The following is a 17,582-nucleotide window of genomic DNA, read 5'->3' as shown; positions in this document are numbered from 1 at the left end:
GGGTAAGAATGGAGGAAGGGACCATAGTGACCAGTGATGCCTGGCTCAGGCCTTGGCTTCTCATCTTGAAAAGAGAAACCCAGGGGCGCCCAGGTGGCTCAGTTGGTTAGGTGTCCAACTCTTGGTTTCGGCCCAGGTCGTGGTCTCAAAGTCATGAGACTTGAGCCTTGCGTCAGGCTCTGCGCTCAGTGTGGAGTTTGCTAGGGACTCTCTCCCACTCTCCTTTTGCCCTTCCCGACCCCCACTCTAAAATAAAAATCTTTAAAAATAAATAAATAAATGAAAGAGAGAGAACCCAGAGACTAGAGAACCTAGCTTTCCTTTAAATCATTTTGAACCTCAAAGTGGGGCTTTACTAGTTGAGCTTTCTAAAATTCTTGTTAAGCCCAGACTTGAGCTACAGAATACATGGACTTCCAGGATTGTCTTCTTCAAGGTTCTAGGCTCTTTTTCCTCATCGGAGTTTGGCTTTGGAGTCATATCTGAGCATCTCCAGGAATGACCAACTATGTGTGCTCTGGTCAACACTAGTCAGAATGTTTATCTGATGCAAGCATTTGTCATTGAGGACATGCAATCAGGGTACTGTCCACTGCTGGGTCTTGATGTCTAACACAGGTACACTGAATGTAAACAGTGTTTAAAAAAAAAATGAATTCCAGCTAGCCAAGTTTAACATGTTCATTTGCAAGACCCAGCCTTTCAGTATAAATTACTACCCTTTATCTGTAAGTATCTGCGGCCCTGAGGTCACTGCTGGTGGACAAAGAGATGTACTACAACTCTCTTAAGTGTTCACCACTGATGCCTTTCAGCAGTTTTCCTGCCCAGTATTTCTCAAAGTTTGGTGAGCAGACCACTTGGTTTAAAGGCACCCAATACTATTATTCTACCTCTATTAAATGAGCCCAGATCTACCTGGTGAATCTTAAGCACATAGGGTTTGAGGGAAAATGCTCTAGCCCTTTCTGGGTAGAACTCTTGGAATGAGGGAGGTCATTTGAGCATTCCCATCTGCATAGTGCTACACTGCAAATAGGAAGAGTGTCAGAGACAGACTCTTAAATTCTTCTACTCAAGGACAGACATACCAATGGCAGTTAATGAACAATTCTGAGTGTTCTAAGAGAACCAAGCAGGGCACTTCTTCATGGCAGCTCCTAAAATTTGACTGCACATAAAGGTAGAGTGTTGTGCTACACTATATAGTTAGTGACAGATACTTAGCAGCCCTACCTAGAGGTTGATGGCTAATTAATCTTCAACCAAATACTAGTACTATTTCTCATCATGAACAGCTTGTGAGCTTACATTGATCGCTAAAGTAAAATATTACCATTTAAGTAAGGCTTTTCTAATAAATCTTACAAAGAGTAGCTCCTCAGAAATGAAGTTCAGATAAAAACATTTAACTTGGGGACCAAGTGCTGTGACCTATGTAGATGGACATTTTTGGGAGCATGTAGTTAAGACATTAACAGCCTCCTTCTCAAGGCACTTCTTCATCACCAAATGGGCCTTTAAGAGTTAAGTGAACACCTGATGACCCTTCCCCCAAACCACACAAGGACAAAACAAAATGAAATAAACAAAAAGGATTATATAGCACAAGATCCTTCCTCATTTTCTATTCCTAAATAGAAGCAGACTCTTTTCTTGGCCAAGAATTAGACAGCCTTGGAACAACTCACCATCATAGTAAAACTTGACACTTTCTGGAAGAGGTTCATATGGTGGAGCAAATACAGGGCCTTTATGTTCTAGGAATTTCCACTTGATGCCTTCAGGATAGCGCTCTTCTTCCCACCTTTAAAAGACAAAGTATAACCTCATTTAGTGATCACCTAATATAGAAATTATCACCTAGTAAATGCCCAAATAATTAATCTGCTCAACTGACTGGTGTTCTAGAATAACTCTGGGCCCCACATTCAAGGCCTGGATCAAAATAGCCATTATTCTTCACTTTGAAAAAGCCAACACTCATAACAAACAGAACGGAATGCTCAGGTGAACATAGGAAAATACAGTTCAACAGTTCAGTTCTAAGACTGGATACAAGGGATCCCCACTCAAGGAGCTTGGCAACAACTGGGGGATATGGAAATGGAAACAGCTGTTTTACCGCAATGGTATATAAGGCAGAGGTATTACTTAGCTGTTGATACACAGAAAAAGGCCTCCTGGGAATGGAGATGGCAGGTGAAGGTAGAGGGGAAAACAACCCTATAAGAAAGGACAAAATACAACAGAAGACTGGGAAATAATAGTTTGGTTGGGGTATACTGAGTTTAAGGTACTTATGGGTTAGCTAGAGCTATCTAATAGCAGACCCTGATAAGTGAATGTAAAGTTTAGTGGAAACAGCTTTTAAAAAACCTTTTTACTTTGGGTGGGGGGATCGGTTAGCCTGGTGATGGATATTAAGGAGGGCACGTGCTGCATGGAGCACTGGGTGTTGTACGAAAACAATGAATCGTGGATCACTGCATCGAAAACTGGTGATGTACTGTATGGTGACGGACATAATAATAAAATAAAATTTAAAAAACAAAAAGTTTTTACTTTAAAAATTAGACATACAGAAAAACAAAGACAAATAAAAGGAACACCATATACCCATCACTTACATTCAACAACTGTTAATATTATGCTAAGTTTCCTATCTTTTGCTGAACCATTTCAGCAATGTACACTGCAGATATGATACCTCACCTAATAGTTCAGCAAATGTCTCTATAAAAATAAGGATATTCTGTCACATAACTACAATACTATCACATCTAATAAAATTAGTATTCTAGGGGCGCCTGGGTGGCTCAGTTGGTTGAGCGACTGCCTTTGGCTCAGGTCATGATCCTGGAGTCCCAGGATCAAGTCCCGCATCAGGCTCCCTGCTCAGCGGGGGGAGTCTGCCTCTCCCTCTGACCCTCCCCCCTCTCGTGCTGTCTCTCATTCTCTCTCTCTCAAATAAATAAAATCTTAAAAAAAAAAAATTAGTATTCTAATACTTACACCATACTAAAAACTTCCAATTCTATTCAAAATATGTTTTATAGGCAGGATCCAATTAAGGATCATGCACTGCCATTGGTTGACAAGTCTTTCTTTTTCTCTAATTAGACCTTCTCACCATCGCCACCATTTTGCTTTTTTGAGTCAGTCAGTTGTCTTACAGATGGAATATTTTAAAAACTTCACAGATTTTAATCTTCACTATTTCTACTTTAAAAGTTAAAGTTCTACAGAATCCTTCTAAAGCCTAATTATGCATATTCTATTACTTCCTATCATCTTCTTACTCCCAATATTTTTTCTAACTCCAATATTTTAAACAAAGTTCAGAAACATTAAATAAAAATTATACATATCAAACTGCTGTAATAAGAGCATCACTATAAAACCAAAGTCAACATAGATGGCCAAATGATTTTTGACAAGGGTGCCAAGACCATTCAATGGAGCAAGGAATCTCTTCAACAAATGGTGTTGGGAAAACTAGATATTCACATGCAGAAGAATGAAGTTGGGCCCCTACCTTATACTATATAAAAAAATAAACTCAAAATGGATCAGAGACCCAAACATAAAGGCTAAAACTATAAAACTCTTAAAAGAAAACACAGGGCAAAAGCTTCATGACTTTGAATTTAGCCATGATTTCTAAGTAAGACACCCAAAGCACAGGAAACAAAAGAAAAAGATCAACTGGACTACAAAGTTAAAAACTGTACATCAAAGGACACAAGAGTGATGAGGCAACCCACGAATGAGAGAAAAGATTTGCAAAGCATATATCTGATAAAGGATTAACATCTAGAATAAAGAACTACAACTCAACAACAACCAACCCAATTTTAAAAACTGGCGAAGGATTCGAATACACATTTCTCCAAAGATACACAAGTGGCCAGTTAGCATCTGAAAAAAATGTTCAACATCACCAATCATTAGGAAATATAAAGTCAAAGCTATGAGATACCGCTCACACCTATTAGGGTGACTATTATAAAAGCAAAAACAAACCAGGAAATAACAAGTATTGACAAACATGTGGAGGAATTAGAACCCTTATGCACCGCTGGTGAGAATGTAAACTGTGCAGCCACTGTGGAAATCAGTACAGTGAAAAATTGCTTGAAAATGCAACACAGAACTACCACATGATCCAGCAATTTCACTCCTAGGAATATAACCAAAACAACTGAAAGCAGGTATTAAACAAATACTTGTTCTCCAATGTTCACAGCAGCACTCTTCACAATTGCCAAAAGGTTGAAACAACCTAAGTATCCATCAATAGGTGAATGGATAAACAAAATGAGGTCTCTCCATACAATGAAATATTATTCAGCCTTAGAAAAGAAGGAAATTCTGACACATGCCACAACATGAATGAACCTGGAGGACATTTTCTTAAGTGAAATAAGCCAGTCACAAAAGGCCACATATTGTGTATTTCCACTTACATGAGGTACGTAAAATAATCAAATTCATAGAGACAAAACGCAGAAGGGTAGTTACCAGGGTCCAGGGTCCAGGGGGAATGAGGGAGAGTTGCTGTTTAACAGAGTTTCAGTTTTGTAAGATGAAGAGAGGTCTGGAGATGGATGGTAGTGGTAAGGGTTACACAACAATGCGAATGCACTTAATAGACTTAACTGCACACTTAAAGATGGTTAATATAGTAAATTTTATGTTATGTTTTACAACAATTAAAAATAATTTTAAAAAACAAAAAACAACACCTCCAAGTCAAGATTTAACAAAATCTTAAACCTAGAAGGAGCATTATCCTCAGTAACCAACCTACCACTCTACATATGAAACTGCCAGGATCTCCCAACTAGACCCTGGCATAGAAAGGCCTAGATGCAGGTACCCATCCAAATCCCAGAGTCTATTACTCTCCAAATCAGAGAAAATTCACGTGTATGTATGTATGTATGTATGTATGTATGTACGATGTGTGTAGGCACATACGTACTACAAGAAGCCTATGTAAACAGTCACAGAGTAACTGTGAGGAGATGCAGAGCACCCTGTTTTCCCTTATACTAGGACTTGGTTCCATTCTTCTCATCAACTCCAGTGGTTTTTTAACTAAGACTCCAAGCTGTTTTTATAATTCTTCCTATTCCAACATGTTCATCCTCAGGACTCACAGTTACTTATCATTTAAGCAAAATAAGAGATTCAGTCAATCACTCAACATTAAACCTCAGTTTAAACCGAAAGAGAAAGTATCCTTCAAGAGGCTGATATCAATGGATCAACAACTATTACTATACCAATAAAAACAGTAGCATTGCCCTTCTAGGCCTGCATCAATGGCTCACCAACAAAATTAAGAAAAACACATACTTAGACACTGAAATGACTTCTCTATGGCAGGCTTATGAGTTCAAGGCAGTTATCAATTTGACAGTAAAATATGCTTGAAAAGGGGAAGGTGGAAAAGTGCTAGAAATGTGTTTTAAGACAGAAAGGTAAACATCCATATGCTGTTTGAAATCAAGTTCCTTTGCAGTTAACAAGCACCTCACAGTACACTGTAAAATGCATATTTAATTTTTCAAATTCAGAAATAAAGCTCATATACTATAGCTTTCCTGAAGCTAATCTCTAGAATCAAGGACAGTTTCTCTGGTTTGAGAAGAGTATCAATCCATATCCCATAAATTTCTTATCACTATTACTGACTGTATTTGTGAATCCTGGTCTTTCAACACTAATTCCTTACATTATAACCCCAACTCCTTACAGCATTTTGCCTTTGCTTTAGATTGAAACCTCCATTTAAAGGTCACCTAACACCAGCAACAAATTCCCCAGTTTCTAGGTCTTTTTGTGAAGAATAAACACGGGACTTCTGTTCCAACAGGTCAGCCCTGACACCCCACACACCTATAATGGGTAACCCTTAAAAACAGGGGGATCCGGGTTAATTAGGTTTTCCCAAGCCTGAGCATACCAACACCACTTATAACACTGTTTCTAAAGGGAAAATGTGATACAATAAAGAAACCCAGAGGGGATTTGAACCATTTTCCCTTCTCCACAATTACCAAAGAGTAGTCTCAAGATCAAAGTTTTGCTGGTTTCTTTTTGGCAACATCAACACATCTGCAGACTTTGAGGGGGAAGCAAAAGGTCTGCACCTCTGCCAAACTGAAGAAGTTATGTCTCTTTTAGTGGGAGAGCAAGAGGAATAATTAAAAAAAAAAGAGAGAGAGAGAACATCTGCCACTTAACTCCCTGACTAGGCTGTCAGTGGAAGTCACTGAGAACTGGACCACTGACTTCAGAATATAGCAGGCAGCCTACCACGACAGGAAGAAAGGGCAAACTATCAGCTAAGCGGTCCATCATTCTTGTTCTCTACTTAATAAAAACTTACAGTGTGCCATCAAGCAATGTGCTTAAGAAAGCACAAAATTTAACAATCAGACTTGAGGACAGCATGCACTGGAGGCTACAGAAAAGACTGCTGACCCCCAAACCAATCATCTTTAGTTAAAGACTAACCAATCCTACTTAAACCAAAATAAGAATAAAAATCAAAGGTTACGGTCTCTCAGAATTAGTATGTGGCAACACTGATAAGGATTCCAACCACAGAAGCAAAATTAGGTTATTAGACCCTTCCAGGGTATCTAATTCCACACAAGGCTGGACCAGGATAAGAGTATATCTGCTTCAGGGTCCCACAACAGCCAAGGCTACAAAGGAAGGGGGAAGACAGTAGGGAGTTAGTGATAAGGAAATGATCTTGTTCATTCAGCAAACACTTACTGAGCACCCACCATAGAACCCTGACAAACATAAAAGACTGATGAATTACTAACCCACCATTCTCAGGACTCCTAATAACCCCTAACTTACATAATCATTTCATTTTGGGGTGCCTACATGGCTCAGTCAGTCAAGCATTTGATTTTTGGCTCAAGGTCATGATCTCAGGGTCATGAGATGGAACCCCACGACAGGTTCCTTGCTGGGCATGGAATCTGCTTAAGATTCTCTCTCCCTCTCTCTTAAAAAAAAAAAAAAAAAAAAGGCATTTTATTTTATCTTCAAAAATTGATTTAGGAGTGCTTGGGTGGCTCAGTTGGTTGAGCGTCTGACACTTGATTTCAGCTCAGGCCATGACCTCAGGGTCATGAGATCGAGCCTTTTGTCAGGCTCCACACTCAGTGGGGAGCCTGCTTCAGATTGTCTTTCTCCCTCCTCTCCCTCTGCCCCTTCCCCTGCTCTCTCTCTAAAAATAAATAAATCTCTAAAAAATTTTTTATTAAAGGTGAATATTCTATCTCTGAAAAACTTTGATTAGTTCCAAAGAAAACAATGGAAAAAAAAAAAGAGAAGAAAATAAAAACACATATCCATTTGTTTCCTGATTCTGACTTTGGAAAGGCCCAGAATTCCTCTGCTCTGTGATTTTCCTTTTCCACACTTTCATTTTAACCCCGTATGTGTTCACACCAACAATGCCAATTACATAGCTGTGTTGAGCATTTCTGCCACTGGAGCTCTGCTCCTCTCAGACACCTCCCTGGTCACTGATCTCTCCCTTTTCCTTAGGCATGCTGTGCTGGGGAGATTACTGTTCTAAATTAAAAAAGCCATAGAGTAACTACATACAAATGGGTCTGGAACTCTACATACCAAACTATGAATAGTGGTTACCTCAAAGCTGTAGTAGTCTAACTTAATACACCTCTGGATCATTTGACTCTTTTCAACACAAATACAAATCACATATAATTTAACTCATACAAAGTTTTAAGAAGTACCAGTATTAAAAATACTTAATTTCAACATTCCAAACACCAAAATTTATTAAATAAAAAATAAAATTCCCCACCTAAACACACACATCTCAAAAGTAACCTGCTATTGCTATTCTCCTCCATAAAGACTGAATCTTCACTCCCAGTGAGGACACCTGTTTTCTCAGTCACAACCCTAGATGTTCTGATATTCACTAATGTTTTCCTAATCTGAGAGACATTACATAAAAAGATTTATCATTCATTAGTTTCTTAGCATTTTTCTTTGCCCATATTTTGTTTACTGATCACTTTTCTAAGACTGTTCTTTTCATTTTTAAAAGACCTTTTTTCAAATTAAGAATCTTAGCCCTTTGTAGTGCAAAAATTTCCCTTTTTTAATGGCATGAGTTTGTTTGCCATATACTACATTTTAATTTTGATGTATCAATTTTGTAAATATTTTCCTATGGCTCTGGTCATATGTCCTGCCTCAAAAAGTCTTCATGATTTTACAATTTTAAAATATTCATCCAGATTTCCTTGTGGAGGTTATTTTTTTAAACAAACAGGCAGTTTCCTGAACATGATTTATAAAATAATCCATCTTTTCCCTATCATTTTAAATGCAACTTTCTTCATATGCCAAATTCACACACACACACACACACACACACACACAGTCCACTTCCATAGTTCATTCTGTTCAACAGGGTGGGACCTAGTTTTTAGATCCAATAGGCTTAGAGCTAGTTAGCCTTCTCACTAGCACCTGGAAAACTTATTTCAGAATGTTATTGGAGAGATTTTTTAAAGTACTTCCCTCCTCCTCTAAAGATCAGGCTATTAAATTTTAGTAACACTCTTGCTTAACTAGGCTGTGGAATCTGAGAGCTGACATTGTAACCCAGTGCTGCGATGTTACCATTTCCACTTCTGCTCCTCTTCTTTCTTCGGCTTCTTTTTCTTGCTATCTGGCTCAGGAACTTTTTTATCTTTATCTTTCTCTTTATTCTTGGGTTTTTTCAATTTACCGTCCTACAAAGAAACATGGTGAGAAAGCACTTAAGTACAACCACATTTAAGAAGTTTTGAGGGGCCATTAGGAATAAAAACTGGAATCACAGAATATTAAAACTAGAGAGGTTCTTAAAATCTAATGCTCTCAAATTTGATAGATGAGTTAAAATTTATTGGTCTTTTTCCCTAGGGCCATATTTCCCAAAACTCCCTGACAAATGGTTACCTGAGAAACTAGTTAAAAACACTCAGTCTGCACGGCAAGAGCCTGGGAAATTATATATATTTTTTAGCCTCAGAGGAATGTTTGTGAAAGCACTGCTACAGCAACTAATCCCTGCGTGTTATCCTCACTTGTTTTTAAATCTACTCATCTTTAAACCTCTTCAAACGCCATGAACTAATGGGAATAGGAGAACTTGTATTCAGATAATATAGAATTTGAAAGGAAATTCCTGACTGAATCTGAGAGGGGCTGTGGGGGAACACTTCCTATCACTGTTGCTTGCATACACGAAGTCAGGAAGCAGTAAACAAGTGTTGTCACCCATTCCTATGATACTATTTCTTTATGGCTCTTCTTTGAACTGTAACCCCCGATGAGCTGTCATTGTGGCACAAATATAAACAAATATAATTCAGTAACACAGAAGATCAATCTCAAAACACACACACCCAGACAAAAATTCAACTATTCACAAAAATTCAGCTATTCAACAAGTGGAGGTCCTGCGCCACAGGATCTAAGCTCTTTTAAAGAATATTTTCTGGGGCGCCTGGGGGGCTCAGTCATTGGGCCTCTGCCTTCGGCTCAGGTCGTGACCCCGGGGTCCTGGGATCGAGCCCCACATCGGGCTCCCTGCTCAGCGGGAAGCCTGCTTCTCCCTCTCCCCGTCCCCCTGCTCGTGTTCCCTCTCTCGCTGTGTCTCTCTCTGTCAAATAAATAAATAAAATCTTAAAAAAAAAAATATTGTCCTTTGTCTAACTATCCAAGATCATTTTTTATTCAACAAGTTTTATAAGCCATGAAAAGTGGTTTTGATCAAAAACTAATGATGTAATATATGGTGATTAACATAACAATAAAAAATTTTAAAAAAGTGGTTTTGAGTCATCTTAAAATCAATTACAGAATGACAGAGCTTGAGAGGCCTTTATAATTTTTAGACAGTTTGATTTGACATATCCAGTTATAACCAAGGAAAACTCTGAAATGGAATTTACCTGTTCAAGGTCATATAGTTGCTATTGACCATGATGAGCGCCCAAGTTTACCAGAAAAATCATAGTGTGATTCATGGGAATGACTGGAATATAAAAACATTCTAGGACTATATGATAGGATAACAATCAAGATAAACTGAGGATTTTAAAGCAAATGATCTTTGGGGTAGAAGGAAGGGAAAGACTACAGTACCAGACATATTTTAAAATAGGAATGGAGAATACCAATATATAAGTATTTTGGGGAGGAGAAGTATTAGAGGATCATATTAATTCAGATAATGTTTACTATTTTGCCTGAAACACACCACAGGAAAGGGAAATGTTTTTCAGTTAAGACATTCTCTGAAAAGCTTCTGAACAGGCATATAGATGGTTCCATCAGGAAACCACTGGCTACATTGTATGTTTTCAAGCCTCAAAATGGGATAATCAGTCACTGAGAAACTTGAGAACAATTCCCAGAAATGAAAAAAACCATAGCCAGTGAGTGAGGCTTCAGGACTGCTCCTGCCATCTGGGGTCCCAGCCATTAAAGAAGACTGTGTATTAATTCTAAGTCTTTCAGACTGCATTTTTTTCCCCTGCAGGGAGAGGGCTGCTGAAAAGAACAATAAAAAAAGAAAAAGTCAAGTGTTCTTTTTTCCAAATGGTTTAAAATAGTTATTACTAACTCCTTCCCAACTCAGAGAAAGGTTATTATTTTCCATTAATGCAACAAAGGCCTAAAGGCAATATAGAAAGCATGGAAAGCTACAGTTTGACATTTCTTTACCTACTAGTCTGTACTGATCATCTACATAAAAGTGGAGTGACTACCACAATCACTCAACATTTCACCCTTAACTCCTTGAGTTGGTGCTCATAAACTTGAACTGCCAAGAACAGACTAGTTGTCAGAACAAAGAGTTCTCTATATGGACCTGATCATCTCTCTATGGCTCACTTACTCATTAATATATATTTTTAAAGATTTATTTATTTGAGAGTGAGAGAGCACAAGCAGGGGAAACAGCAGAGGGAGAGGGAGAAGCAGGCTCCCCGCCAAGCAGGGAGCCCGATATGGGGCTCGATCTCAGGACCCTGGGATCATGACCCTAGCTGAAGGCAGACACTCAACTGACCGAGCCACTCAGGCACCCCTTCATTAATATTCTTAATGTGATTTCATTAAAGACCCTTCTCCCTTCCTGTGGAGTTAAAGGATCAGCAAAGTCACAGAGGAGACGGAATAACATGGTAGCTAGTGCACTGGTTCTGGAATCAGACTGCATGGGATCAAATCCTGACTTTACTACGTAGGAGTTGTGTGACTTCAGCCAAATGATCTCAGCCTCTCTATTACCTCAGTTTCTGCATCTGTAAAATGCAGAGAATAGATAGTAGCAATGTTTACCCCTTAATGGCTATTGTAAAGATTAAATGAAGTGATTCATATAAAGCATAAAGTGTTTGGCACACGGTAAGCATCTATTACATTTAATTTTAATTATTATCATTCTTACTACTACTACAATAGATTACACTCTTAAAACTCACTGCTCCCTATCACTATCTTTATGGCTCATACTTCGACGAGCTACTGACTTAATACTTGTGAATCCATTTTGCCCATGACTGTGGCTAACCACAAATGCAGCGTAAGAGCTAAGAACTCACTCAACCCCTTCTCTTAGGAGAGTGCAAGATTAAGACTCCTGTGAATTTCTGACATCCTTCTCTTGAATTACTTGCTAACAACTCTTTAGTACAAGAAATACCACGTGTCAAAAGGAACCATATTATTATATTTTTAAATCTACCACAACCATAAGTATTTGAGTGGAGCTGAGATTTTAAGGAAGGTGATAAGCCAGGAGAAGAAGGGAGGAAGAGCATGTGTGTTCCAGACAGAGGGAACAGCATGTGCTACATAAAGCTCTGAAGCACAAAAGAATCCAGTGTGGAAAAGAAACAAAGGAGGCCAGTGAGGCTGGAACAAGCTCAATTAGAGAAGAGGCACAAGATGAAGGAAGGCACCAGATGCAGGGGTCAGACTGGGAGGAGTTGTGGTAAAGAGCTTGGGTTTCTTCATATGTCCAGGGGCACCCAATTCAAGGCCCTTAAACACACAGAGTTACCCAAAGTGAGTGATGAGCAAGCTTTGTTAAATATGAGAGTGCTAAAAATCAGTCTTAGGGGAAACTTTTCCAGGTTAAGCCTGGAAGTTCTTGTTAACACTGCCTCTGCATGTATGAAGATGGTGCGGTTTCTCCAAAAACATCAGCTGGCAGCAGCGCTATGGGTAGACACCCTGGAAGGCTAAGAGAGATCTTAAAACTCACAGTGCCACGGCCACCGCTACACATCTACGAGTTTTTCTTAGCGTTTCCTCTATCACAGACCAATACGTTCCCTAAAACTCATCTGCCTTCAAAAGTTGTTTATGGAAAACTCCCTACTCCAAACCCAAGCCTCCAAGGGCCATAGTCTCTTTACTAACCTCTTCTTCCTCCAGTTTTCGTTTCTTCTCTTTCTTGATATCTTCTGTTTTAATTTTCTTAGGTTTATAATCAGCACTACAAAGGGGAACATGAATATGCAATTAACACAACTTTGACACAGTAGTTCTCACCAACAGGATCAGGACCTCAAACTCCTCTTGGAGGCTTCGAATGCAGGTATGACTATTCTTAGCTGGACATTCTACAGTCAGAACAGGAATGGAGAAAGAAGGCCTGACCAAGGACCAACAGTTACAGTCCTACACAGAACAAAACAAACAATTTATACTACACACAGGCCTGGAAGAGAAGGGGAGTAGAGGGCTATCTGGAAACAGACACCACTAGAAGACGAAAGTCTGGGAACCAAATGCCCAGTGCAACAATGGCTACCACAAGGTAATATCTGGCTGGAAGGGGGAGGAAAGAAATACTGTATGCATTCTAAATGAATACAAATGAGTTCACCAAGTAGTTCTCTCCTCCCTTCCCATCCACTTTCTACCACAAATCCTCTGTAGATTCCTGAAGCATAATAAGCTATACAAGACTGAACATAAGGAATAGAACTTAACCTCACGGAATCTCAGAAAGAGGTACACGTAAGCCTCAAATAACTATTTTAAGAGCAATTTTATTATCTCTATATACGGAAACATCACTTATAATTCACTGACAGGCACAGATCCTAGGAAAAATTGCTTTAACAGTGAAAAATTATCTGTGGTAGGTGATAAATTAAAAGCAACTTAAATAATTTAGATATTCTTTATGAATTCTGTATTATTTGAAATTCCTACAATAAACAGGCATTACCTTTTAAATATGAAAAAATAATAAAAATACATATTCTCCAGCTAAGCCTCAGATACACTAACTTGCTTAGCAAACCCTGCATCTCATAATTCAAAGATAAATGAATTGCCCAGTCCATTAATTACAAATTCCAGATGACTAAAGTTAATTAATGCAGTTTTTCTGTGTACTGGAGAGACCTATATCCCATTTATTCTTTAAACAAATCCTTTTTGTTTTCAAAAATCAAAGAATAAAAAATACTCACTCATCCTCTTCTCGAGGCCTCTTTAACAGCTTTATATCCTCTTTAGGAGGAGCAAATAGCCATTCATCTTCAGGTTCATCTTTAATTCGTGGTGGACTACAGAGGGAAAAAAACTAATGAGTTTGGGAATGTCTACATTATGTTAAATAATCTAAAGTAGGAATAAATCATCTCACTGAGAAGTAGCTAAGATAAGGATTAACAACATGCATTTGTACTTATTGTAAAAGTTTTCTGTAAGCGCTCCTTTTCACTTAGTATCTCACTACAACCCTGTGAAGTAGATGAACAGGCAGTATCAAGACTGGGGATCAGGACTCCTTAATCTAAGTCAGTATTCTTTTCTACTGCATCTTAGCTGCCTTTGCCAGCATGACCCAAACCACAACAGGAACAAACTTAACTGTTCCCTCACCTTGCAGGAGGGATCTACTATGTATCTAAATCCTCGAATGATCCAAACTGATTATTCTAGTACTCCAAAAGCTAAACATAATTTTACAAGGGAGGGAATAAAAATTTATTTCCCAAGAACCTTAAAGTTCTAATGGAAACTAACCTTAGTTACATGGGAAAATAACTAAGCTGGCATTACAACAAAAGAAGGGAATGTGCTAAATGAGAGAAGAGGCCATGAACAAACTGAAGCCATTCCAAACCAAATCCAGTCATTGTTCAACTTCCTCCCTTGGTTTACTTAGGTTATACACAGAAGAGTGCCTTGCCCTATTTTTAAGACTTTTTGCCTTCTGAATATATAAAAAGATGATTGTTAGACAACTATTTTGAACCAGAAAGAGGAAGGAACAAGTGGGGGGAGGGGAACCCATGGGACCAGCAATCACCACAGCCGCGGGATGTTCCCTGGCCTGACACATCTAGGCAGAACCTCACTGTTGATGGCCAGAAGCACCTATGAAGCTAAGTAACTCAGGACAGAGAACGCCTCCCAACATGAAATTATCCATCTCTAAGGGGTCCAAGGGATAGGCCTCCAGATTCAGCTGCCAAGGACAGTCAAGATATTCGCGGGGTTTCAATGCTACCACACCCCAAACTCCCCAAGCATACTGGATCCCTTTGCTTGACACAGAATCTGAATGTTTAAAGAGATTAGCTTTTCTTCCTTATTTCTGCACATTCCTCAAATGCCAATCTCTATATCTGCTTCCCCTCACCATGGAAATCACTAACATAGCATCAAGAGTCCAGTATCTCCAAACGCTTTGCACCAAAAGGAAAGAAACACTGCCACCGACCCAACTAGTTAAGTAAATGCTAGATCTTAGTACTGTCATGGGTGAAGTTAACAACATGTGGGAAGGGTTACTAGGGCTGAAGGAAGAACTTCTGAAACAATTTATCAGGAAACTGTGTTCCACCCAGGAAAGCATCTGGATTGTCTACAAAGACAAACATGCAAGCTAGCAAGCAGCCCAGCAAGGTGAATATAGAGACCACTGCCTGGAAGACTGTGTTCCTAATCTTCTAACATGGAAAGTCTGAAACTGAATCCTAGACTACACACCAAGTCCAGAGAGTCTATTTATACCTTAGTGTTAGTTTATAAAAGTCCTAGGTGGTCTCTTGGCAGGAAATAGCCACCCTGTACTCACTTTATCTAAGAAATCAGAACACCTAGGGTAGTTTTCAGCTCTAATGCTTCTTGAATTATTATTCCACATTCCTGTAACAGTTACAAAATATGCCTGAAGAGGGCTCCTACTTCTCCTAGTCAAGGGATTCAGAGAACATGGCAGAATTTTCAAAAATGTTCCCAAATGAAACTGAAAGTTCAGAGTTTCAAGGAAGCAAAACTCCTCAACACTTTGTTCTAGTCAATATGCAAACCCTTCCAACAACTCCTAGGAAATCCATTCTATCATTCAATGCAGCAAGTGAGAATATATGATCATAACTAATTATTTTTTGAAACTGGAGGGTTTTTTAGGGAGTTGAGGCAGATGAGGAAAACAATCAAAATGGCAGAAACAGTACAGAAAAACCGACCTCTAGATTGTATGCATTTTCCTCTTCTTGAAAAGAGATAATGTATTCCTACTCAACTCTACACTTATCCTTAAAATGTAGACCAAGTAAGCTTCTATAGCTATAGATAAGCCTCAGAATAGTAGTCCACCTTTTTCTACAGGGCATATATTCCAAGACCTCCAGTGAATGCCTGAAACTATGGCAAGTACTGAACCCTGTATGTACACCATAATTATTCCTATACATACATACTTATGGTAAAGTTTAATTTATAAATCAGGCACAGCAAGAGATTAATAGCAATAACAACAGAGCAATTTTAATACACTGTAATAAAATTTATGAGAACATGGTCTCTTTTTCACTCAAAATATCTTATTGTACTGTAATCACCCTTCTTCTTGTAATGTGTGATAAATTGCCTACGTGATGAGATGAAGTGAGGTGAATGACACAGGCATTGTTGTGGCATAGCATTAGGCTACTACCGACCTTCTGACAATATCAGAAGGGAGTATCACCTACTTCCTGACCGTGGTTGACCGTGGCTAAATGAAACCACAGAAAGCAAAACTGTGGATTAAGTTGGGGGGGGACGCAAATGGGGGGAAGACTACTGTATTACTAAGGAGGAATTCAGAGTAGGGTTTTCCAGGAAACTCCGTAATTACTACTGACTGAGTATGAGGTTTCTTTTGGGGGAGATGAAAATGTTCTGAAATTAAGATAGTGGGGTAGGGGAGGTTGTACAACCTTGTGAATTCACTAAAAACCAATAAACTGTACACTTTTAAAGGGAGAAATTTCCGGTATGTAAATTGTATCTGAATTTTTAGAAATTTCTTCCTGTTACTCTTCTCCACTCAAAATAGCCTTCTGGAAAATGTGCTGGTCAGTTTCACTAAATGACACTTCAGAGATGCTCAAATTAGCTTAGACCAAGTCCTCTCACTGACAAGCTCCCTGGAAACCTAGAGGGGGCCCGGTCAGTACATTTTAGGTAAGTTCAGGTGACACTACCACATGCACAGGTGGCCAAGAGAAAGAGCAGCCCAGGCAGCAGAAGAGTCTTACCTAGAGAAGCCATTTTCCTTTTCCTTTTTTATTTTTGCATCCCCAGAGGCTCTAACCTGAAAATAATAGTAACTGATTAGTACCTTGAAGGGACTAAATTTAAAAAAGCCTTTCTCTTATTTGAGAACATTTGGCTTCAATTCCTGGAGCATCTTGATCGCAGACTCATTCTTACTATTAGCAAAACTGAACAGGGGAAGCAAAGGTCTTGACATTTTCCTAAGACTCGTTTTTTACAGTTCTTCGGGGTGAATTATCCAATTTACTGAGAAATGTTTCCCCTCAAAATGGCAGCTTTTTACCTTTAAATGATGGCAGGTACCCCTCCCTCAATAAATATACTCTCTCTCAAGTATTTGCCCTTGGCAGTGCAGAGAAAATAAGAAACAAAACAAAATGGAATAGTCTGTTTCCTGCCTTCTCTGATTTAGGCAAAGTATATTCACATTCCCCCAACTTTCCCAGACACACTTGGTCTTTCAAAACTCTTCAGACATATAAAAGGATACACACACATATATATGCACATGCATTCACACACATGCACACACAAATATGGTATCTCTGGAAGAATACAAAAAAACAGTGGATATAGTGGCTGCCTCCAGAAAGAGAAAGATAAAGGACAATGAGTGACAGGTGAAAGGAAGGTGTAATTTTCTTTTCTTTTTTAACTCATGACCCTGAGATCAAGACCTGAGCTGAGATCAAGAGTCAGATGCTTAACTGACTGAGCCACCCAGGCGCCCCAAGGAAGGTGTAATTTTTATTACATTCCCTATTTCATATTGCCTGAATTTACCAAGTACCAAAATTACTTTCTCAAAAACTAAAATAAAAATTTTTTTTAAGTTTTTTATTTACGTAAGCAATCTCCACACCCAACATGGGGCTCAAACTCACAACCTTGAGATCAAGAATCACACAGGCTCTTCTGACTGAGCCAGCCATGTG

The 17,582-nt window shown here is 38.8% G+C and overlaps 1 protein-coding gene across 1 annotated transcript in view; it reads right to left on the bottom strand.

The window, feature by feature from the left end:
* TOP1 (DNA topoisomerase I) overlaps window positions 1-17,582 on the bottom strand; it is a 90,420-nt gene that overhangs the window by 26,883 nt on the left and 45,955 nt on the right. The window contains 5 exon segments of the mRNA XM_027623695.2: window positions 1,692-1,807; window positions 8,698-8,810; window positions 12,499-12,574; window positions 13,563-13,658; window positions 16,629-16,684. Of these exon segments, the coding sequence (XP_027479496.2) occupies window positions 1,692-1,807; window positions 8,698-8,810; window positions 12,499-12,574; window positions 13,563-13,658; window positions 16,629-16,684 (457 nt within the window).

This window comes from Zalophus californianus, chromosome 8, assembly GCF_009762305.2.
Source record: "Zalophus californianus isolate mZalCal1 chromosome 8, mZalCal1.pri.v2, whole genome shotgun sequence".
NCBI classification, from domain to species: Eukaryota; Metazoa; Chordata; class Mammalia; order Carnivora; family Otariidae; genus Zalophus; species Zalophus californianus.
This window is presented reverse-complemented; position numbering and strand designations above follow the sequence as displayed.